Raw genomic sequence first — 22,891 nt, 5'->3', positions numbered from 1 at the left:
GCCCTGGCCGGTTGGCTCAGCGGTAGAGCAGCGGCCTGGCGTGCGGGGGACCCAGGTTCGATTCCCGGCCAGGGCACATAGGAGAAGCGCCCATTTGCTTCTCCACCCCCCCCTCCTTCCTCTCTGTCTCTCTCTTCCCCTCCTGCAGCCAAGGCTCCATTGGAGCAAAGATGGCCCGGGCACTGGGGATGGCTCCTTGGCCTTTGCCCCAGGTGCTAGAGTGGCTCTGGTAGAGGCAGAGCAACCCCCCAGAGGGGCAGAGCATCTCCCCCTGGTGGGCAGAGCATCACCCCTGGTGGGCGTGCCGGGTGGATCCCGGTCGGGCGCATGTGGGAGTCTGTCTGACTGTCTCTCCCGTTTCCAGCTTCAGAAAAATACAAAAATAAATAAATAAATAAAAATAAATTAATTAATTAAAAAGAATGAATAAATTAAAAAAAATGGGAAGAGGACATGAACAGACACTTCTCCCAGGAAGAGATACAAATGGCCAACAGATATATGAAAAGATGCTCAGCTTCATTAGTTATTAGAGAAATGCAAATCAAAACTACAATGAGATACCACCTCACCCCTGTTAGATTAGCTATTATCAACAAGACGGGTAATAGCAAATGTTGGAGAGGCTGTGGAGAAAAAGGAACCCTCATTCACTGTTGGTGGGACTGTAAAGTAGTACAACCATTATGGAGGAAAGTATGGTGGTTCCTCAAAAAACTGCAAATAGAACTACCTTATGACCCAGCAATCCCTCTACTGGGTATATACCCCAAAACCTCAGAAACATTGATACGTGAAGACACATGTAGCCCCATGTTCATTGCAGCACTGTTCACAGTGGCCAAGACATGGAAACAACCAAAAAGCCCTTCAATAGAAGACTGGATAAAGAAGATGTGGCACATATACACTATGGAATACTACTCAGCCATAAGAAATGATGACATCAGATCATTTACAGCAAAATGGTGGGATCTTGATAACATTATAAGGAGTGAAATAAGCAAATCAGAAAAAAACAAGAACTACATGATTCCATACATTGGTGGAACATAAAAATGAGACTAAGAGACATGGACAAGAGTGTGGTGGTTACCAAGGGGGGGGGGAGGGAGGACATGGGAGGGAGGGAGGGAGAGAGTTAGGGGGAGGGGGAGGGGCACAGAGAACTAGATAGAGGGTGACGGAGGACAATCTGACTTTGGGCGAGGGGTTTGCAACATAATTTGATGACAAAATAACCTAGACATGTTTTCTTTGAATATATGTACCCTGATTTATTAATGTCATCCCATTACCATTAATAAAAATTTATTATAAAAAAAAAAAAATTAAAAAAAAAAAAAAAAAAAAAAAACTCCCAACAAAGAAAAGTCCAGGGACCGATGGCTTCACAATGGAATTCTACCAAATATTCAAAGAAGAACTAACTCCTATCCTTCTCAAACTATTTCAAAAAATTCAAGAGGAAGGAAGACTTCCAAGCTCCTTTTATGAGGCGAGCATAATTCTGATTCCAAAACCAGGCAAAGACAACACAAAGAAAGAAAATTATAGGCCAATATCTCTGATGAATATAGATGCTAAAATCCTCAACAAAATATTAGCAAACCGGATCCAACAATATATGGAAAAAATCATACACCATGATCAAGTGGGATTTATTCTGGGGAGGCAAGGCTGGTACAATATTCGTAAATCAATCAATGTGATTCATCACATAAACAAAAAGAAGGAGAAAACCCATATGATAATTTCAATAGATGCAGAAAAAGCATTTGATAAAATCCAGCACCCATTCATGATCAAAACTCTCAGCAAAGTGGGAATACAGGGAACATACCTCAACATGATAAAAGCCATCTATGAGAAACCCACAGCCAACATCATACTCAATGGGAAAAAATTAAAAGCAATACCCTTAAGATCAGGAACAAGGCAGGGGTGCCCCCTTTCACTAATAGTCCTGGAAATCCTAGCCACAGCAATCAGACAACAAGAAGAAATAAAAGGCATTCAGGTTGGAAAAGAAGAAGTAAAACTATCATTATTTGCAGATGATATAATATTGTATATAGAAAATCCTAAAGTCTCAGTCAAAAAACTACTGGACCTGATAAATAAATTCAGCAAAGTGGCAGGATATAAAATCAATACTCAGAAATCAGAGGCATTTTTATACACCAACAATGAACAGTCAGAAAGAGAAATTAAGGAAACAATCCCCTTCACAATTACAACCAAAAAAATAAAGTACCTAGGAATAAACTTAACCAAGGAGACTAAATTCTTGTACTCGGAAAATTACAAAACATTAATAAAAGAAATCAAGGAAGATACAAACAAGTGGAAGCAAATACCGTGCTCATGGTTAGGAAGAATAAACATCATTAAAATGTCTATATTACCCAAAGCAATCTATAAATTCAATGCAATACCAATTAAAATACCAATGACATACTTCAAAGATATAGAACACATATTCCAAAAATTTATGTGGAACCAAAAGAGAACACGAATAGCCTCAGCAATCTTAAAAAAGAAGATATCACACTTCCTGATATCAAGTTATACTACAAGGCTGTTTACTCAAAACAGCCTGGTACTGGCATAAGAACAGGCATATAGATCAATGGAACAGAACAGAGAACCCAGAAATAAACCCACAGTTCTATGGACAACTGATATTTGACAAAGGAGGTAAGGAAATACAATGGAGTAAAGACAGCCTCTTTAACAAATGGTGTTGGGAAAATTGGACAGCTACCTGCAAAAAAATGAAACTAGATCACCAGCTTACACCACTCACAAAAATAAACTCAAAATGGATAAAAGACTTGAATGTAGGCCATGAAACCATAAGCATCTTAGAAGAAAACATAGGCAGTAAGCTCTCGGACATCTCTCGGAGCAATATATTTGCTGATTTATCTCCACAGGGAAGTGAAATAAAAGACAGGATAAACAAATGGGACTATATCAAACTAAAAAGCTTTTGCACAGCTAAAGACAACAAGAACAGAATAAAAAGACAAACTACACAATGGGAGAACATATTTGACAATACGTCTGATAAGGGGTTAATAACCAAAATTTGTAAAGAACTTGTAAAACTCAACACCAGGAAGACAAACAACCCAATCCAAAAATGGGCAAAAGAAATGAATAGACACTTCTCCAAAGAGGACATACAGATGGCCAATAGGCATATGAAAAAATGCTCAACATCACTAATCATTAGAGAAATGCAAATTAAAACCACAGTGAGGTACCACCTCACACCAGTCAGAATGGCGCTTATCAACAAAACAACACAGAATAAATGCTGGCGAGGATGTGGAGAAAAGGGAACCCTCCTGCACTGCTGGTGGGAATGCAGACTGGTGCAGCCACTGTGGAAAACAGTATGGAGATTCCTCAAAAAACTGAAAATCGAACTGCCTTTTGACCCAGCTATCCCACTTTTAGGAATATACCCCAAGGACACCATAGAACGGCTCGAAAAGGAGAAATGTACCCGCATGTTTGTGGCAGCATTGTTCACAATAGCGAAGATCTGGAAACAGCCCAAATGTCCGTCAGAGGATGAGTGGATTAAAAAGCTTTGGTACATATATACTATGGAATACTACTCAGCCATAAGAAATGATGACATCGGATCATTTACAATAACATGGATGGACCTTGACAACATTATACGGAGTGAAATAAGTAAATCAGAAAAAAAACTAAGATGAATCCATACATAGAAGGAACATAAAAATGAGACTCAGAGACATAAACAAGAATGTGATGGCAACAGGGGCGGGGGGGGGTTGGGGGAGGGGGAGGGGGTGAAGAAGGAGAGAGGGGTTAGGGGAGGGGAGGGGCACAAAGAAAACCAGATAGAAGGTGACAGAAGACAATTTAACTTTGGGGGAGGGGTATACAGCATAATCAAATGTCAAAATAATCTAGAGATATTTTCTCTCAACATATGTATCCTGATTTATCAATGTCACTGCATTAAATTTAATAAAAAATAAAAAATAAAAAAAATAAAAATAAATAATATAAAAAAAATTTTAAAGAAGTTCCCCTTCCTGCTAAGGCCACTTCCTTAACCAGCAACTTTACATTGTTTCTACCTAGACACCAGAATACTTCCTGAACCCCCTCAGCCCTTAAATTTGTAGCTCCTGTTGAGGGCAGGAACAGACCCTGGGGGCCTTTTGTGGTGGATGGAACCAATTCATCAAAGCCCAGCTTTTGCTCACTGAGCTGTGGTATAATCACAGCTTGGGTATTATTTGTTTGCTTTTATTTCTCTTCTTGTGACTCTCATTAAAGTTGTGTTTAGAGCAGGGGTTCCCAAACTACGGCCCGCGGGCTGCATGCGGCCCCCTGAGGCCATTTATCTGGCCCCCACCGCACTTCTGGAAGGGACACCTCTTTCATTGAGAAAGTGAGAGGAGCATAGTTCCCATTGAAATACTGGTCAGGTTGTTGATTTAAATTTACTTGTTCTTTATTTTAAATATTGTATTTGTTCCCGTTTTGTTTTTTTACTTTAAAATAAGATATGTGCAGTGTGCACAGGAATTTGTTCATAGTTTTTTTTATAGTCCAGCCCTCCAATGGTCTGAGGGACAGTGAACTGGCCCCCTGTGTAAAAAGTTTGGGGACCCCTGGTTTAGAGCCTTGGCTGGTTGGCTCAGCGGTAGAGCATCCATCCGGTGTGTGGAAGTCCTGGGTTCAATTCCCAGCCATGTCACACAGGAGAAGCACCCATCTGCTTCTCCACCCTTCTCCCTCTCTTTTATCTCTCTCGTCTCCTCCCACAGCCAAGGTTCCATGGGAGCAAAGTTGGCCCAGGCACTGAGGATGGCTCCATGGCCTCTGCCTCAGGTGCTAGAATGGCTCCAGTTGCAACAGAGCAACACCCCAGATGGGCAGAGCATCGCCCCCTAGTGGGTTTGCTGGGTGGATCCTGGTTGGGCACATAAGGGAGTCTGTCTCTCTGTATTTCATATGGGAGTCCCCACTTCTCTCTTTGGAAAAATACAAAAAAAAGTTGTGTTTAAATTTAGATTTAAACATGATGTGGCACAGGCATGCTATGGAATACTACTCAGCAGTGAAAAGGAATATGCTACCAATAAATGGGACAATGTGGATGGATCTCAGGGAATTAGGCTGAGTGGGACAAAAAAAAAAAGGCAAACTCCAAGATCCCACGTTGTATGATTCCATTCATATAACATTCACAAAATGACAAAATTAGAGAAATGAAGAAAAATCAGGGGCAGTAACCAGAGTACAAATTTAATCACATAATTTCAGGACCCTGGAAAAGACTACCAAGGCTATATGAGAGCAGAACATGGAATGGTACAAATTTTCATAACTATATTCTCAACGTTCTGAATTAAGGAACTAAGAACTGTCTCCCAATAATAAAAATAGGGATGATTGCCACAGGTTAAGGATGCGGGAAAGGAATAAATGTCTATAAAAAGGTAACCTGAGAGTGAGTTATCAGAACTTATTTAAAGAACTTGTAAAACTCAACACCAGGAAGATAATCCAATCAAAAAATGGGCAAAAGAAATGAATAGACACTTCTCCAAAGAGGACATACAGATGGCCAATAGGCATATGAAAAAATGTTCAACATCACTAATCATTAGAGAAATGCAAATTGAAATCACAATGAGATATCACCTCACACCAGTCAGAATGGCGCTCATTAACAAAACAACACATACTAAGTGCTGGCGAGGATGTGGAGAAAGGGGAACCCTCCTGCACTGCTGGTGGGAATGCAGACTGGTGCAGCCACTGTGGAAAACAGTATGGAGATTCCTCAAGAAATTAAAAATGCTCAGCGGTAGAGCGTCGGCCTAGCGTGCGGAGGACCCGGGTTCGATTCCCGGCCAGGGCACACAGGAGAAGCGCCCATTTGCTTCTCCACCCCTCTGCCGCGCTTTCCCTCTCTGTCTCTCTCTTCCCCTCCCGCAGCCAAGGCTCCATTGGAGCAAAGATGGCCCGGGCGCTGGGGATGGCTCTGTGGCCTCTGCCTCAGGCGCTAGAGTGGCTCTGGTCGCAACATGGCGACGCCCAGGATGGGCAGAGCATCGCCCCCTGGTGGGCAGAGCATCGCCCCTGGTGGGCGTGCCGGGTGGATCCCGGTTGGGCGCATGCGGGAGTCTGTCTGACTGTCTCTCCCTGTTTCCAGCTTCAGAAAAATGAAAAAAAAAAAAATTAAAAATGGAACTGCCTTTTGACCCAGCAATCCCAATTTTATGAAAATATTCCCAGAACACCACATCAATGAGTCAAAAGAAGAAATGCACCCGCATGTTTATGGCAGCATTGTTTACAATAGCCAAGATATAGAAATAGCCCAAGTGTCCGTCAGTGGACAGTGGATTAAAAAGCTATGGTACATATACACAATGGAATACTATGGGGCCATAAAAAAGAAGGAAATCTTACCTTTTGCGACATCATGGATGGACCTGTAAACTATTATGTTAAGTGAAATAAGCCAGGCAGAGAAAGAAAAATATCATATGACTGCACTCATTTGAGGAATCCAATGAACAATATGAACTGAGGAGTGGAATAGAGACAGGGGCAGAATCAAAGGGTCCAGAGGGAAAGCAGACAGAGGGAAAGGGGTTGATAGGATGATAGGATGGATGAGAGCAGAAAAGCAAATCCTAGAAGGAAGGGGGAGGGCATTATGGGGAGGGGGAAAGGAGAATGTTGAGGGGAACATGGGGAAGGGGGGATGCATTCGGGGGGACACCAGAATCTATGTAAACACAATAAATTAAAATTTTTAAAAAAGACTGTATACTACGACCCTAAAAAAAAAAAGTAACCTGAGGAATATCTCTGTGATATCTTTCCAGTTTTTATGTAGTATAATTACGTAAGATAAAAACCATTCAGTAAATCAAGGCAAGGAGTACATTTTGTACTCTTTTTACAACTTCTTGTGAGTTCATATCTCAAAATAAAAAGTTTTAAAATTCCAATCAGATGATGGGTGAGGACTGTACACACAATACAGTGTACAGATGATGTGTTATAGAATTGTGCACCTGAAATGTGCATAATCATGTTAACCAGTAAGTTCAATTTTAAAAATTCCAATCACTGTCTCTCATGTCCCATACTGCCCCCAACCCCACATGTCACCACACTCAGTCTGGCTCTCTTCAACATGGTTTTCATTTATTGAAATCTAGGTCTACCCTGGGACACAGGAAATGTCAGTGAAGCCACAGCCAACTGCCTTATTTCCGGAGGCAGAAGCTGTCATCCAATTCACCAGGGTCAGCTGGGGTGCCTTAGAAAAGGGGGGAGCTCTGTGGCTCACACAGAATTCAGTGCGATGGTCCTCAGAGCGGCATCCTAGACCAGCAGCATCAACATCACCTGGGAATTTGTTAGAAATGAAAATTATTGAATCCCACCCCAGATCTTCTGAATCAGAAACTCTATGGGTCCAGAAATCTGTCCCTTAGAAGCCCCTCCTTCCAGGTAACTCTCAGGCTCACAAATGTTTGAGAACCACTGACCAAAGGAGTCAGAGGCTCAAGCACAAAGTTCAGGAACCTACAACTTTATAAACCACTCAGATATTCTTGTACACGTCAGATATAAACCACCAGCCTTAGGATAGATAGAAGTAGTGTCACATAATAATATCTATTTACATATGATATTCACTTTTTTTTTTTTTTTTTGCAACAGAGAAACAGGAAGGGAGATGAGAAGCCTTCACTTGTAGTTGCGGCACATTAGTTGTTCATTGACTGTTTCTCTTATGTGCCTCAACCAGGGCCTCCAGCTGAGCCAGTAACCCCTTGCTCAAGCCAGCAACCTTGGGCTCAAGCCAGAGACCTTTGGGCTCAAGCCAGGGACCATGGAGTTACGTCTATGATCCCACACTCAAGTCAGTGACCCCGTACTCAAGCTAGGAAGCCCATGCTCAAGTCTACGCCCTTGGGGTTTTGAACCTGGTATCTCAGCATCCCAGGTCGACACTCTATCCACTGCACCACCACTGGTCTGGCTGTACTTACCTTTTCCTATAGGCAAAAATAAGGGAAAGAGACAAGTGGATCAAACTAAGAACTCTAGACAAAGAGGAGAAGGAAAAGAAGAGGTCCACGTGACTTGGACCCCAGACACAAGGGTGAACCCTTCAGGACTTACCTGTTACAGAGAAAGGTGCTTCTGCGGATAACTGCCTGGCTGTCACAGAGGTCCCTGAGAGATCAGAAAAAGAGGGAATGGTGGCACAGTGGATAAACTGTAAACGTGGAACACTGAGTTCACCAGTTCGAAACCCTGGGCTTGCCCAGTCAAAGCACATATGAGAAGGGACCAATAAACAACTAAAGTCAAGCAGCTATGAGTTGATACTTTTCACTCCCCCCACTTCCTCTGTAAAATCAAATAAAATCATCTTTAAAACAGAAGGAAAAAGAGGGAATCCTGTGCTCTGTTAGATGTAGTTTTTGAGCCAAAAACAAAACATCCCTGCCACTCAGATTCCTCACCAGGGCAATGAATGTAAAGCTGACATCACTGGACTGTCCTGCGCGTTAACTAGCATTTGAAAGGCACCGCTACCACATTCTGGGGCTAATTGATAATGGCAACTCCTGTCTCTGAGTCTAGACCCTCTGTTCTGCCCTTTTCTTTGGGTCCCTGCGACCTGGTTTTGTTCCCAGGATCAAAACCTGGCCTCGTAGGTAGAGGTGGGATAAGCTTGGGTAAGGGGCACACAACCTATGTAGAAGAAAGTGGGTGTCTCAGGAGCACAAGCCCCTCCCCATCGCCCACTACTGCCTTGCAACACGACCAATCAGCCACCTCGTTCCCACCAGCGGTCCAGCCTCTCATGAAGCAAGACCAGTCAGCCGCCTCCTTCCACTACCGGTCTATGGCAGACCAATCAGCGGTCTCCTTACCACCACAGTTCCAGCCTTTCCTTCAGCAGAACCAACCAGCCGCCTCCTTCCCACCACCTGTTCTTCCCTCTGCATCAGGACCAATCAGCTACCTCCTTCCCACCATTGTTTAATCCTTATCCTGCAGCAGAACCAATCAGCCGCCTTTTTCCCACCACCATTCTATCTGTCCTGCAGCAGGACCAATCAGCCGCCTCTTTCCCACCACTGATCTGTTCTCCTGCCGCCCAGCCCACCCACTGCGCCCACATCAAGTACTGACTGCTCAGAGAAGCCACCTTTCTGGGTGCTAACAGAACTGTGTACATCTTTTTTCTTAACTTTTTTTTTTTAATTTTTCAAGGACCGTTGGCATTCTGTGTTGAATTAGTTTCAGGTGTGTGGCAGAGCAGCGAGACTATCTAATTCACAATGGTTATCACAGTCACAATTATAAGTGTGCTGAGTGTGTCTTTTTTTTTTTTTTTTTTTTTTTTTAAATAAATTTTTATTAACGGTAATGGGATGACATTAATAAATCAGGGTACATATATTCAAAGAAAACATGTCTAGGTTATTTTGTCATCAAATTATGTTGCAAACCCCTCGCCCAAAGTCAGATTGTCCTCCGTCACCCTCTATCTAGTTCTCTGTGCCCCTCCCCCTCCCCCTAACTCTCTCCCTCCCTCCCTCCCATGTCCTCCCTCCCCCCCCACCCTTGGTAACCACCACACTCTTGTCCATGTCTCTTAGTCTCATTTTTATGTTCCACCAATGTATGGAATTATGTAGTTCTTGTTTTTTTCTGATTTACTTATTTCTGAGTGTGTCTTTAAACACTCTTTGCGCTACTCATCACCAAGTGTATACGCGCACAGTAATGTGTGTGTGTGTGTGAAGGAAAACAATAATGTACATAGAAAAAAACATAGATACTAAACTCATGGACCTTGGTTATGAAGAGCACTTTATGAATTTGACTCCAAAGGAAAGGGAAGTGTAGGCAAAGATAAATGAATGGGCCCACATCAGACTAAGAAGCTTTTGCACAGCAAGAGAAACTGACAACAAAACAGACAGCCAACTAAATGGGAGATGATATTTTCAAACAACAGCACAGATAAGGGCCTAATATCCAAAATATACAAAGAATTCATAAAACTCAACAACAAACAAGCAAACAATCCAATAAAAAAAAATGGGAAGCAGCCTGACCTGTGGTGGCGCAGTGGATAAAGCGTCGACCTGGAAATGCTGAGGTCGCCGGTTCGAAACCCTGGGCTTGCCTGGTCAAGGCACATATGGGAGTTGATGCTTCCAGCTCCTCCTCCCTTCTCTCTCTCTCTATCTCTCTCTCCCTCTCTCTCTGTCCTCTCTAAAAAAGAATGAATAGGCCCTGGCCGGTTGGCTCAGCGGTAGAGCAGCGGCCTGGCGTGCGGGGGACCCAGGTTCGATTCCCGGCCAGGGCACATAGGAGAAGCGCCCATTTGCTTCTCCACACCCCCTCCTTCCTCTCTGTCTCTCTCTTCCCCTCCTGCAGCCAAGGCTCCATTGGAGCAAAGATGGCCCGGGCACTGGGGATGGCTCCTTGGCCTTTGCCCCAGGTGCTAGAGTGGCTCTGGTCGAGGCAGAGCAACCCCCCAGAGGGGCAGAGCAACCCCCCAGAGGGGCAGAGCATCTCCCCCTGGTGGGCAGAGCATCGCCCCTGGTGGGCGTGCCGGGTGGATCCCGGTCGGGCGCATGTGGGAGTCTGTCTGACTGTCTCTCCCGTTTCCAGCTTCAGAAAAATACAAAAAAAAATAAATAAATAAAAATAAATTAATTAATTAAAAAGAATGAATAAATTAAAAAAAATGGGAAGTGGACATGAACAAACACTTCTCCCAGGGAGAAATACAAATGGCCAACAGATATATGAAAAGATGCTCATCTTCACTAGCTATTAGAGAAATGCAAATCAAAACTACAATAAGATACCACCTCTAATTAGAGCCTATTAGATTAGCTATTATCAACAAGACAGGTAATGACAAGTGTTGGAGAGGCTGTGGAGAAAAAGGAACCCTCATCCACTGTTGGTGGGAATGTAAAGTAGTACAACCATTATGGAAGAAAGTATGGTGGTTCCTCAAAAAACTGAAAATAGAACTACCATATGACCCAGCAATCCCTCTACTGGGTATATACCCCAAAAACTCAGAAACATTGATACATAAAGACACATGCAGCCCCATGTTCATTGCAGCATTGTTCACAGTGGCCAAGACATGGAAACAACCAAAAAGCCCTTCAATAGATGACTGGATAAAGAAAATGTGGTACATATATACTATGGAGTACTACTCAGCCATAAGAAATGATGACATTGGATTATTTACAACAACATGGATGGACCTTGATAACATTATACTGAGTGAAATAAATAAATCAGAAAAAAGTAAGAACTGTATGATTCCATACATAGGCGAGACATAAAAATGAGACTAAGAGACATGGACAAGAGTGTGGAGGTTAAGGGGAGAGGAGAGGGAAGGAGTGGGGGAGGGGAGGGGCACAAAGAAAACCAGATAGAAGGTGACAGAAGACAATTTGACTTTGGGTGATGGGTATGCAACATAATTAAATATCAAAATAACCTGGAGACATTTTCTCTGAATATATGTACCCTGATTTATTAATGTCACCCCATTAAAATTAATTTTTAAAAAGGAAAAAAAACTCTGCATATTGAGCGTGATCGTGTAACTGGACTGGACTGGACTGACAGAGAGGGCTTGGCAAAGACTCCTGGGAGAGAAGGAACACTGGCGTTAACATAAAATATATCCTTTGCACCTACAGGTCTCCCTCCACCACCCGTGGAACTTGCTCTAGAGCCTGCGAAGGCAAAGGAAGGAAAATCTGGTCTGCACCTCCTCACCTGTGACCACAAGCTCCAGGGGGTCGCTGGGGGCCGACCATAAGTACGGGGAACTTCTCTTAAAGCTGTAGCATTTGTAGGTCCCGCTGTGGGCAGCCGTCACCGTGATGATGGGGAAATCGGCCCGGTACCACCTCTCAGGTCCCTTGTGGGGCCCGGAGTCCCCGTCCGTGTACAGAACATACTGGTCAAAACCAGGTCTGCTCTGACACTGCAGGGTCACATCCCCTCCTGGGGACACCGCCGCCGGGCTGGGCTGGGCTGAGTGCAGCGAGGGCTTGGGGTAAAATCCTGGGAACAAAGAGAACTCTGGTATTAAAGATGGTGGCTTCCCTGGGGGTGGGAAGGTTTCCCCGCCTCCGCAAAGGCTAGGGAACTTCTCAGATGTATCCATCCTGGAGAAACTCCTTCCCCCCCCCCTCCCCCGCTCACAGAATAATGAAAAGAACGAGACACAAGTCATTATCGTAGTGCCGGGCTTCAATCTTGGTTCTGCCACTTTGGGGTTATGTGAGCCTGGACATAAATCCTGCCACCCCCCACCGCCACTTCGCTTCGGTGTTCTCTGCTTTAAAATGAGCGTGACTGAATAAAACAATATAAATTAGGCATTTAGCAGAGTACCTAATGCACAGCCAGCACTCAAAATACAATGGTGGTAACAAACTAGCGTGAGCCTATATTGTATCAGAAGCTCGTGTTACAGCGTGTATTGTTACCTTGTGTTAACGGTACCAACTTGCAGCTGCTGTTCCAAGTTTGTGATTTGCATCATATCTATTCATAGAGTCCTCTTAAAGACCTATGAATTCATCACTCTGAATACCCACTCTTTTATTAATGAAATGAAAATGCCAAGGCTAAATAAATTATCCAAGGTCAGAAGATAATAAGAGGCAAAGCCGAAATTTACAATCACATGAACCCATGCTTCTATATAATGTGATCTAATTATCATCGTGGATCGTGATGTGTGTTACCTACCTGTAATCACGCCTGGCACACAGTGTTAATAACAAGCTGCCTGAGAAGTATGGCGCGTTCATTTAGGCAACAAATTGTTTTTCTCCTTAGCAGTTTCTTACATGTTCATCTCTGGGCTCAGAAATAAAATTCCCATGAGAAGGAGAGAATAGGTAATAATTGAGATAAATAAGTAAACGTGTGGCCCATCAGATGGTGATGAGTGCCATTTAGATCAGGTGCAACTTTAAATAAGGTGGTGAGGGAAATGATGAGAATATAACATGTGGGTCAGCCACCAGGGCACACATACCACCTGATGGACCACTGACCACAGGCCAGGAGTCAGGGTGTGGCCTCTGAGGCACTCTCTTGGGTGCAGATTTAAAGGGGCAAGGGGAAAATAAACCTCAGTAATTAAGATAAATACTATGTTAGTGCAATTTTTAAGTCAAAATTAATCCAAATCTTCCGTCAGTGGATGAGTGGATTAAAAAGCTGTGGTACATATATACAATGGAATAATATGGGGCTATGAAAAAGAAGGAAATATTACCTTTTGCAACAATATGGAGGGACCTAGAAACTATTATGTTGAGTGAAATAAGCCAAGCAGAGAAAGAAAAATATCATATGACCTCACTCATTTGAGGAATCCAAGGAATAATGAGAACTGAGGAACGGAATTGAGACAGAGGAGGGATCAAAGGGACCAGAGGAAAAGAGGACAGAGGGAAAGGGCATGATAGGATGGGATAAATCTGAAGGGAAGGGGGGCAAGGGAGATGTTGAGGGGAATAGGGGAGAGGGGGATGCATTCGGGGTGACCCTAGAATCTATGTAAACACAATTAATTAAATTTTAAAAAATTAATTCAGCCTGACCTGCGGTGGTGCAGTGGATAAAGCGTCAACCTGGAACACTGAGGTCACCGGTTCGAAACCCGTGCTTGCCTGGTCAAGGCACATATGGGAATTGATGCTTTCTGCTCCTCCCCCTTCCTCTCTCTCTTTTTCTCCCTCCCCTCTCTCTCTAAAAATAACTAAATAAAATCTTAAAAAATCAAAATTAATGCCATATATATATATATATATATATATATATATATATATATATCAAAGTTGGGGGTCACGTTGAAGCCTGAGACAAAGGCTCCAAATGTTTTTACATACATTTTATGGTTAACAGAAGGTTGAAAAAATATTGAAATATTTTTAAGTTATTAAAACTCACCACGTTATGTCAAGTTTAAATGTTGGATTCATACCAAAAAAATAATCAGGATTTATTATCATTTGATTCTCTGGTTTTCATGGAAGTAAACTCCTCAATGATGTTTTTAATCTACTCCAGAAAACAAAAAACATTTAAAACATGTTAGAGCCCTGGCTGAGTATCTCAGTTGGTTAGATCGTAGACCTGATACACCAAAGTTGCAGGTTCGATCCTGGGAGAGGGTACATACAAGAATCAACCAATGAATGCACCAATATATGGAACAATGAATCAATGTTGGATTCTCCCTTTCTCTATAAATCAATCAATCATTTTTAAAACAATAAATAAAATACATGAGAAAGAAAAACATAAGCTGAAATGCTGACATCACTAGTTCAAAACCCTAGGGTTGCCTGGTCAAGGCACATATGGGAGTTGATGCTTCCTGCTCCTCCCCCCTTCTGTCTGTCTCTCTCTTCTCCCTCTCTAAAATTTAAAAAAAAAATCATAAAATTTAAAAAAAAGAAAACAAAATGATAACATTTATTCCATCAAAAAAATTAAAAATGACCGTGCATTCACACATGAATGGAGGGGTGCCCCTTTTTGCATTCTGCACCAGGTTGGGCTAGAATTTGGGCACTGCCAAATTCTGTTACTACTTAACATGGTGGTAGTTTTTCATCGTGGATGTTGTTTATTGGTTTTTATTTTTGTAAGCAGATATTAGATATTATTTATCTTTTTTTAGGTGGTAGGAGGGGTTGACACTCTACCACTGAGCCAGCTGGCTGGCGCCATATTATTTATCTTGATAGCTGAGGTTTGTTTTTGTTTTGTTTTGTTTCTGAAGTGAGAAGCAGGGAGGCAGAGAGACAGACTCCAACATGTGCCCAACCGGGATCCACTTGGCATGCCCACCAGGGGGCGATGCTCTGTCTATCTGGGGTGTTGCTCCCTTGCAACCCGAGACATTCTAGCGCCTGAGGTGGAGGCCACGGAGCCATCCTCAGTGCCCGGGGCCAACTTTGCTCCAGTGGAGCCTTGGATGCAAGAAGGGAAGAGAGAGATAGAAAGGAGAGAGGGAAGGGTGGAGAAGCAGATGGGTGCTTCTCCTGTGTGCCCTGGCCAAGAATCAAACCCAGGACTTCCACACGCCAGGCTGACGCTCCACCGCTGAGCCAACCGGCCAGAGACGATAGCTGAGGCTTTGCAGGGGAGGGGGACCCCCCCCTAAATTTAGCGTGCAACACAAGTGGCCCTCCTGCAATCCTGGCCCCCAGAGACGTTGAATTCACTGTCATCATCATCCTCATTTTCACCCTCCTGCATTGCAGAACCGAGCGCCACGCTGCACAGGGCCCCCACACGCAGCCACAGCCTACCCTTCCTTGTCCAGTTAGTTACCTGTGGCCACCAGCTCCAGCAGCTTGCTGGGGGGAGACCAGCGGCTCCCGTTCTGATACAAGCAACGGTACTGCCCCGCAGAACTTTTCTTCATGGCCGGAATGAAGAGGACAGCCTCGTCCTCATGGTTCCTGGGCTTCAGTTTCTCCAGGCGGTACAAGTCCACGCCTGGGGGGCCCTGGCAGCGGAGGGTCACGGGCTTGTTCAGGGGCACCAGGGGGCTGGGCAGGGCCTGGAGGGAGGGCTTGGGGAGCGGGTCTGGAAGGGAAGTAGAAGGGGAGTGGGCGTCAGCAGGGGCCCTCACCCCTCCGGCCCTCTAGTTGGCTGGCTGGACCCAGGGGAGGGGCCCGGACTCACCCATCTGAGCGTAAATCACCTGCCCCAGACGTAGCCCTGAGGACGCAAGAAAAGGAGCGAAGGCTAGGACCTCGTGTGAACCCACGCATCCCATGTGCTGCGCAGGCGATAAAACGCTTGCAAGCGCTGTGGGCCTCTTGTTGTTGTTTTGGTTTTTGGTTTTTGTCTTTAAGATATGCACGCACATAACTGAAGTGAAAGGAGCTAACCCTAAAAGGCCGCTGTTGTGTCATTCCATGTACGGGAAGGGTCCGGAACTGCAGACCCACCTCCAGAAGCAAGAACAGTCTCAAATCAGCAATCTAACCCTGCACCTAAAAGAACTTAAAAAATCACGACAAACAAAGCCCAGAGGCAGAGGAAGAAAAGGAGATATATGCTAAGTGAAATAAGCCAGGCAGAGAAAGACAAATATCATATGATCTCACTTATATGTGGAATCTAAGGAACAAAGTGAACTGAGGAACGGAATAGAGGCAGAGGCGAGGTGACAGGGAGCAGAGGGACAGCTGTCAGAGGGAAGGGGGCTGCGGGGATGGGATTAGAGAAGGTGAAGGGATTAGTGAAATTATATACACATAACACAAAGATACAGATAACAGAACAGCAGGTCCCAGAGGGAAGGGGGGAGAGAGTGGGGGGGGCAAAGGGAGTGAAATGGGGGACACGGGGGGGGGGGTGAGGGTGTTATATTCAGTAGCACACTTGAATCCATGTTAACAAAATAAATTAAAATTAATTTTAAAAAATAATAAAGGTTAGAGCAGAAATAAATGACAAAGAGATTTTTAGAACAATATAGAATAAATAGCTAAATCGGTCCAGAGACAGAAAGTGGGTTGGTGGTTGACAGGGGCCAGGAGAGGGAAGGTTGAGGGGTGAGTGTTATGCAGACGGAGTTTCCTTTGGAGGGTGAAAATGTGTTGGAACTAAACAGAGGTGACGAATGCATGAATGTTATTAATAGCACCTTTTGTGTTAAGTACATTATTTTACCACGATTTTTTTTTTTTTCTGAAGCTGGAAACGGAGAGAGACAGACTCCTGCATGCGCCCAACCGGGATCCACCCGGCACGCCCACCAGGGGGCAACGCTCTGCCCACCAGGGGGCGATGCTCTGCCCACCAGGGGGCGACGCTCTGCCCACCAGGGGGCGATGCTCTGCCCCTCTGGGGCGTCGCTCTGTTGCGACCTGAGCCACTCTAGCACCTGGGGCAGAGGCCAAGGAGCCATCCCCAACACCCGGGCCATCTTTGCTCCAATGGAGCCTTGGCTGCAGGAGGAGAAGAGAGAGATAGAGAGGAAGGAGAGGGGGAGGGGTGGAGAAGCAGATGGGCGCTTCTCCTGTGTGCCCTGGCCGGGAATCGAACCTGGGACTTCTGCATGCTAGGCCAACGCTCTACCACTGAGCCAACCGGCCAGGGCTACCACGACTTTTTTTTAACGGCCACAGAGCTTCCTTGCCTCCACCCCCGCCCCCTGCAGGACCCGGGCCGGGCACACGCACACATTTTTGACAACAAGCTAGAGACTTCCACCTTCTTTGAAAAGAGGTCTTAGCAACTCGCAAGTACCTAATACAGTACTGTAAGCGGTAGTCGCCATGCTGCACATGAGATCTCCAGAATTCACTCATCTCTTAACTGGAAGTTTGTGCCCTTGACCAGCGTCTCCCCATTTCCCCCACAAACCCACCCCCAGCCCCTGGTAACCACTCTTCCACCTTCTCTGGTTCTCTGAGTTCGGCTTCTTTTTTTTTTTTTCTTCTTTTATTTTTTTTTTTTTTTTTTTTTCGGAAGTGAGAAGCAGGGAGGCAGTCAGACTCCTGCATGCACCCAGCCGGAATCCACCCAGCACGCCACCAGGGGGCAATGCTCCGCCCATCTGGGGTGTTGCTCCATTGTGGCTGGAGCCATTCTAGCGCCTGAGGCAGAGGCCACAAAGCCATCCTCAGCACCCGGGGCCAACTTTGTTCCAATGGAGCCTTGGCTGCAGAAGGGGAAGAGAGAGATAGAGAGAAAGGAGAGAGGGAAGAGTAGAGAAGCAGATGGGCACTTCTCCTGTGTGCCCTCACCGGGAATCGAACCCGAGACTTCCACACGCTTGGCTGACTCTCTACCACTAAGCCAATCGGCCAGAGAGAGTTTGGCTTTTTTAGACTCCACATAAAAATGAGCAGTATTTGCCTAACCTCTGGTGGTGCAGTGGATAAGGCATTGACCTGGTAGTGCTGGGGTTGCCAGTTCAAAACCCTGGGTTTGCCTGGTCAAGATACATACGGGAATTGATGCTTCCTGCTTCTTCCCCCCTTCTCTCTCTCTCTGTCTCTCTCTCTCTCTCTCTCTTTCTCTTCTCTAAAATGAATAAATAAAGTCTTTAAAATGTTTTTCTTTAATGAGCAGTATTTTCTTCCTTTTTTGGCTTATCTCACTTAGCATAATGCCCCCAAGGTCCATCCTTGTCATTGTAAATGACAGAATTATTTAACTAAATCTAGAACCAAGCCCTGACATCACCGAGTCCACATTTTGTTAAAAGTGGTGGATAATGAGAACGTTGAAGGTGCTACTAGAAAACCTGTGTTCATTTCCTGACCCCCCCCCCCAGTGAATAAACTAAAAGAACTCAGAAAAGTGCTCCACCTCCCTAGGTCCCACCGAACAAATGAGGGGCCCTCATAGGTCACCTCTTGCTCCAACATTCGTCGCTCAGGCCACTTTTTTTAAAGTTATTTATCTCGTAGCCCATGGCCTGTCCATCAGCGTTTCCCAGATCAACCCTCAGGACTCACCAAGACAGAAGAGGGCAGACAGGGTCGGGGACATGGTTCCTCAGCCCGCCCTGAGCTCTGTGGCCATCCAAGAGGGGAGCTGTGAGGGGCCAGAGCAGACACACAGGGCGTGATGAGGATGAAGAACACTCTCTTCCCTCCCCCCACCAGCCTGCCTTTTCCTAGGCTGAGACTTATCACACTGGAGCTGTCCCCTCAGTAGCATGACTTGCACACAAGCTCCAAGGAGCCTCACTTATCTCGGGTCGCCAGCCCAGAGTCACACCATGTCTGCCTATTGAGGGGGCTCTCCACGTCCCCATACTGCCATCCACTTCCTGACATTCACTGGGGACAGGCAGATCACAACCCCAGTGAGATATTATGCCGCAGCTGCTAGGACGGCTGTCGCCAACAAGACAGACTGTGAGCAATGTCGGCGAGGATGTGAGAATGTGGAAACCCTCTTGAACTGCTAGTGAGGCTAAAATAGTGCAGCCGCTGTGAGAAACAGCACGGTGGTTCCTCCAAATGTTCAATGTGAAATTACCCTGTGATCCAGCGATTCCACTTCTCACACCTGAAAGAATTGAAAACAGAACCTGAATAGAAGTTTGCACACCCACGTTCATAGCAGCGTCATTCACAAGAGCCGAAAAATAGAAGCAACCCAAGTGTCCACTGATGGATAAATGAATGGATAAACAAACTGTGGTCCACCCACAAGATGGAATGTTATTGAGCCTTTAAAAAAGAACGAGGTCCTGGCCGGCTGGCTCAGTGAATAGAGAGCTGGCCTGGTGTGTAGATGTCCCAGGTTCAATTCCTGGTCAGGGCACACAGGAGAAGCACCCATCTGCTTCTCCAACCCTTCTTCTCTCCTTTCTCTCTTTCTTCCCCTCCTGCAGCCAATGGCTCGATTAGTTCCAGCGTGGTCCCCAGGCACTGAGGGTAGCTCAGTTGGTCCCAGCACATTAGCCGCAGGTGCTAAAAAAAGCTCCATCAGCCCCAGACAGGCTTGACGGGTGGATCCGAGACAGGGCACATGCAGGAGTCTGTCTCACTATCTCCCATCCTCTCACCTAAAAAAAAAAAATAATAATAATAATAATAATAATTACAGTTCCTTTCCTCTCTTTCACATTTTATCTTAATCCCATAATTACAAAAAGAAGTTTATCAAAACAGGGGGAAACTATAAATATCCCTCCCTATACCTTCTGCTTGTCCTTCTCTCTATCTCTGCCTCTCTCCCCCCCCCCCCAAAAAAAAACCCTCAGTGAGTTGCTCATTGGAGAGGTCAGCTGGCAGATACCAAGACACGAAGACCAGTATGAAGAGGAGGTTTGAAATTTGTCCATTAAGAGGTCTGCTGAGATGCTTATTAGACGTCTGAGTAGATAGCAAATTATCCATCAGGTACAAAACTCACAGGAGCGTTCTAACTGGAGAGGGAAGTCTGTCGGCCATCTGCAGATATTGGCCCACTCAAGCGAGTCACGTGTAGTCTGCCCAGCGTCCCTGCCTGCGGGCTGGTCACGCACAGACCTCTCCAGTCACAAACTAGCCCCTCCTCTACTCTACCTGTCATTCTCTCCTCGGGTCCCTGCCCCTTGTGTCCACCTTTCCATCCCTCACTCATTCTCCGGCGGCGAACCACCTGTAGTTCCCAGAATGCACCAGGCAGGCTGTCTCCCTCCTTTGCGCTTCCATCCCTTCTGTTCTCCATATGCCTTGGACACAACCCCTCCCTTGAAACCCCAAGAAGTCTCGGCTAACCAGGAAAATGATGGCTCCCAGAACTCAACCCCCATTTCCCCAAGACCGTTGAGCTGGCCCTCGCTGTAGAACCCTGCAGAATCTTCGCCACAAACCCACCTTGAATGTCCTGTAGATTTCTTTTTGCAGTGAACATACAGGCACCTATATCTTTTGATTTAGTGATTTAGATTTCATCAAATAAATACCCAGAAACGGAATGGCTGGGTTCAATAGCAGTTCTATTTTTTTTTTTTTTTTTTTTTTTTTTAGGAACCTTCTTACTGATCTTTATTCGGAATGACAAGTGTTCAACTTCAGAGAAGTCACATCCAAACATCTCTTTTTATCACCTGTGAAAGTGTTTTCTTTTCACTCGCCGGGTAAAACAAAAGTAGGCTACCATATCCTAATACATCATATGCTAAGAGACACACATCATATGCCCTTTTTTTTAAGATTTTTTTTTTTTAAAGGAACAGAGAGAGTGATAGATTGGGACAGACAGGAACGAAGAGAGACGAGAAGCATCAATCATCAGTTTTTCGTTGCGACACCTTAGTTGTTCATTGATTGCTTTCTCATATGTGCCTTGACCAGGGGCCTTCAGCAGACTGAGTAACCCCTTGCTCGAGACAGCGACCTTGGTCCAAGCTGGTGAGATTTTTTTTGCTCAAGCCAGATGAGCCCGTGCTCAAGCTGGCGAGCTCGGGGTCTCGAACCTGGGTTCTTCAGCATCCCAGTCCCACTCTCTATCCACTGCGTCAGGCTCATATGCCCTTTATGGTCCAGGGTCCAGGGTAGGTGGGGCGCTCTTGGGTCCCAGTTTATTTTTTTTAATTATGTCATCGGTTTCTTTATTTATTTATTTATTTTAGAAAGGAGAAAGAGAGAGAGAGAGAGAGAGAAGGAGGGAGGAGCAGGAAGCATCAACTCCCATGGATGCCTTGACCAGGCAAGCCCAGGGTTTCGAACCGGTGACCTCAGCATTCCAGGTCGACGCTATATCCACTGCTCCACCACAGGTCAAGCTGTTGGGTCCCAGTTTAAAGGTGAAGGACAGAGGCATGCAAGGGGTCAGGAGCTGAAAAAAGACGCACAAAGCTGTAGGCAGACGATGCATGCTTTATGGGGCGGTGGCGACAGCCAGACACAGTGCGCAAGACTTTTTATAGTAAATCACACAAAAGTAGCACCGAGTCATGATTACAAAAAGTAGAGGTAACCTTCTCAGTTCTATAAGGTGGGTGTTCATGCGCACTGTCCTGGCCTGTTTCCCTTAGTCGTGCATGGCAGGATCTGACATAGCGGACCTGTCCACACTGACTCCATCTTGTGCAAGCTGTTTACCAAATCTGGGGAGACCGGGTCCCCACGGGGGCCTTAGAGACTGAGCGCGTAGAGGAAGCTGGCGATGTGAGATACTGGTGAGCAGTGGGCAGAAATCAGAGCAAGAGGTTTCTGGGGTGTCCTGGCTGCGGGGGAACACTATTCTCTTTCATACATCAGCCAAAGAATTTGAAACCTGGAGACTTTTCAAGCCACATTCTAAGGGATGAAAGGGAAGAAAGTCCAGCATAAAGGACATTCCAGGTAAAGGACAGAAGGCAGAACCCGTGTAGCCGGAATCCAGTGACGTGCGATGGTCCCCTGAAAACACCGGAGGTCGTGGAGAGAAGTCCACAAAGTTGCACCGTTTCCGAGGTAGAAAACACACCGGGCTCACCAGTTAGGCCTGGGTCTTACGGGGAAAGAGAGCTGCTGAGATGGGCACAAAAATATTCAATTGGTGGCCCTGGCCGGTTGGCTCAGCGGTAGAGCGTCGGCCTGGCGTGCGGGGGACCCGGGTTCGATTCCCGGCCAGGGCACATAGGAGAAGCGCCCATTTGCTTCTCCACCACCCCCCCTTCCTCTCTGTCTCTCTCTTCCCCTCCTGCAGCCAAGGCTCCATTGGAGCAAAGATGCCCGGGCGCTGGGGATGGCTCCTTGGCCTCTGCCCCAGGCGCTAGAGTGGCTCTGGTCGCGGCAGAGCGACGCCCCGGAGGGGCAGAGCATCGCCCCCTGGTGGGCAGAGCGTCGCCCCTGGTGGGCGTGCCGGGTGGATCCCGGTCCGGCGCATGCGGGAGTCTGTCTGACTGTCTCTCCCCGTTTCCAGCTTCAGAAAAATATATATATATATATTCAATTGGTAAGAAAGGGAAGATGCAGACCCCGACCTCATGCTGAGGACACGGTCTGAGGGCAGGGTTTTTACTGTGTGTGGAGAAAACGTACGAGTTTTCTAACGTATGCACTCTAGGAAACGGGAGGGGAGGCATCTCTACCCTTACTTGCAACGGGGAGAATTCAGCCTCTTTTAGTCGATTTGAAAGTGTCTTCACGATTACAGCTCCCAGGTTATGCTGCCAATTTGGTGGCCAGAGCAGTAGCTTCCTGGGCTCTCCCCCAAGCCCCGCCCCCATGACCCCCAAGTTCAGGCTGGAGGTATTAATGACTATTTTTCAAACGTAGCATTAATCTCCCCAAATTCACTCCTCCACATCCCC

General features: G+C 45.8%; 1 protein-coding gene across 1 annotated transcript in view; it reads right to left on the bottom strand.

Moving 5' to 3' along the window:
• The window catches only part of GP6 (glycoprotein VI platelet), a 28,038-nt gene extending 9,323 nt beyond the window's left edge, over positions 1–18,715 (bottom strand). The window contains 5 exon segments of the mRNA XM_066265240.1: positions 8,212–8,265; positions 11,872–12,162; positions 15,460–15,717; positions 15,817–15,852; positions 18,609–18,715. Of these exon segments, the coding sequence (XP_066121337.1) occupies positions 8,212–8,265; positions 11,872–12,162; positions 15,460–15,717; positions 15,817–15,852; positions 18,609–18,642 (673 nt within the window). The 5' untranslated portion in view covers positions 18,643–18,715.
• Positions 18,716–22,891: the final 4,176 nt, after the last annotated feature.

The sequence above is a fragment of the Saccopteryx bilineata genome, chromosome 3, assembly GCF_036850765.1.
Source record: "Saccopteryx bilineata isolate mSacBil1 chromosome 3, mSacBil1_pri_phased_curated, whole genome shotgun sequence".
Lineage (NCBI taxonomy): Eukaryota > Metazoa > Chordata > Mammalia > Chiroptera > Emballonuridae > Saccopteryx > Saccopteryx bilineata.
This window is presented reverse-complemented; position numbering and strand designations above follow the sequence as displayed.